This window comes from Papaver somniferum, chromosome 9 (assembly GCF_003573695.1).
Source record: "Papaver somniferum cultivar HN1 chromosome 9, ASM357369v1, whole genome shotgun sequence".
In the NCBI taxonomy this organism is placed as follows: Eukaryota; Viridiplantae; Streptophyta; class Magnoliopsida; order Ranunculales; family Papaveraceae; genus Papaver; species Papaver somniferum.
Window position 1 is genome coordinate 5848970 of NC_039366.1, and position 2328 is coordinate 5851297.

General features: G+C 34.6%; 1 protein-coding gene across 1 annotated transcript; it reads right to left on the reverse strand.

The window, feature by feature from the left end:
• Window positions 1-1170: 1170 nt before the first annotated feature.
• LOC113311222 (two-component response regulator ARR10-like) lies at window positions 1171-2056 on the reverse strand. Its single transcript, XM_026560066.1, has 3 exons — window positions 1945-2056; window positions 1651-1803; window positions 1171-1547 (listed from the first exon to the last, which is right to left on the reverse strand). The coding sequence occupies exons 1-3, from the start codon at window positions 2054-2056 to the stop codon at window positions 1171-1173; spliced, it is 642 nt and encodes a 213-aa protein (XP_026415851.1).
• Window positions 2057-2328: the final 272 nt, after the last annotated feature.

A 2328-nucleotide genomic window follows, 5' to 3' on the forward strand; every position in this document is an offset into this window, starting at 1 on the left:
GTCATCACATAGGGAGAGATCTTTAGTGTGTGTTAGACAAGAAACTAGGAGAGAGAAAGTTTATTTGGAGAGCAAGTAAAGTCATTGTAATCCTTTGTTATCCATTATATCCAATTATAATCCTTGAAAGTTAATAAAGAATTCATTATAATCCTTGAAAGTTAATAAAGAATTCATTATGATTACTTGAGTGATTGTCTAGATACATTGGGACGTGGTTCTAGGTTTTCCTGCAACTACGAGGTAAACGAGAAATGATTCTTTTTTTATTTGTAAAAAATCCCAAATTAAAACATCATCATTACCTTTCTAAAACAAAAAATGAAAGTAATAAATGCACCTTTAATGGATTTTTGAATGTTAATTAGGTTCGTTGTATTTTTATGCATTGCAAGTTATTACCAAGAAGTTGGTGCGGTCATAAAGATTGGGGCAATTAACAAAGTTTTCAAACTGAGGCGCGTGAAGCAATAAGCCACTTGCTGTGGAACTGGAATCAATAGTTCTATTAGCCTCTTTTTTTATTGCCGTGGACTGTGTTTTCCATCCATTCAAGTTAAACGGAGTTTTTGAACGTCTTAATCTGGCGAAATGCACGACAATCAATTTTCCTTCCGACTACTTATAGCATTCATTAAAAAATCCAAAATTAGAAGCCAAAATACGAATGAGAACTATAATCTCTTAATACGATTAAAATCTCTGAATGGGAACCTCAAACATGAAGAAAGTATGTGAGATTTTATATATTAAATATTGATTCACAACTTAATACAGCTTTTGGTTGCCCGATTCAACACAAACAACAAGTGAACATCGAATCACGTTTATTCAGTAACTTCTTGGATACTTAAATCTATCCAACTTTAAGAAACCTGCTTTGTTCCGCACTGCATCATTTCCGTTGATACTGCAAACCCAGAATGAAATCATTTAGGGAAAAACAATTCTATACTTCAACACCACAGAGCCAAAAACAAATGAAGGGGATAAATGTCTCACCGATCTAATTACTGAACTGAGTTCAGTTCATCACCTGAGGGACTATGACCGCCCAGCTGAGTGACCATATTTCTCAGTTCATCATCGCCTGTAAATATAACGATAACTTAAGGGTATATCATGGATACAATCAAAATCAATCACCCGTCCCTATAGACTCGTACTACATCACCACACAAATGCACGCAAATGTTCAATATCGATGAACGATCTCTTACCTGAACCAGTAGAGTGAGCAGAAGGAAGAAGATGTGGCTGTGGAGTAACAACCGAATGTATCGAGGCATCAAGAGTTACACCAAGATGACTTATTTGACTCGTCCCCGGGCAATTAGCTTTAAGATCAGAGAGGTATTTCTTCATTCTATTTCGGATTTCTCTTTTTTTCAATATCTTACTCAATATAGATTTAGTTTTCTTGTGTGTAAGCACAAGTTGCCCTATATTTTGAATCTGTTTAAGTGACGGTGGCTTAACTAGATACCCAGACGCACCATGCTTTATGCCTTTCAGCAATGTTTCACGGTCGTTATCGGGAGACACCACTGCAAATAATAACTCATCATGTCACGCAACCGATAATCAGTTTTAATTGCAAGTAATGATTATAACGAAAACACATCGAATTTGAGGAGATTTTGATCTTACTAAGTACTGGTAATCCCATTTCGAGAGCGATAGTTTTCAGTAGCATGAATCCATTCCTTTGATCCGTTTCTATATCTGTTATAATGATATCGAAGTTTTCCTTGTTCTTTCTTACTAAATCAATAGCAAACTCCGCGGACGGTGTTGTAGTTACTGTAAAATCAACAGAAAGATAGTTTAAAATGTAAATCAAAAGATTTCCAAATGAAAATATACAAAAAGAAAAGCTTGGACTGATTGATAGAATAAAAAACCCTAAAAAAAATCCAAATCTTTGAGAGGAAGGAAACAAACCTTCATAACAACATTGTTTGAGTAATCCCTCAAGAAACTTTAGGCAGACGGGGTTATCATCAACTGCCAAAACACATAACCCTTGAGGGAAATTAGAATTAATAAACTCCATTAAAATAAAAAAAAACTTGTACAATACTTTGAAGTAGTGGTTTGTGGAAGTTTTTATAGGAAACCCGGTGATGCTTAAAACCTTTGTACATCGGATGTCGATGAAGAAGAAGAGGTATAGAAAGAAAGAAATCGTGTACAAAATCCTAAATTAAAATCTCATTAACTCTCTTTGCTATAGAACAAAAAGGGAAGAAACAATTAATTATTTGGATTCTAATGTTAATCTCGGTCGGGGATGGAAAGAAACAATTAATTATTTGGTGCGTAGTC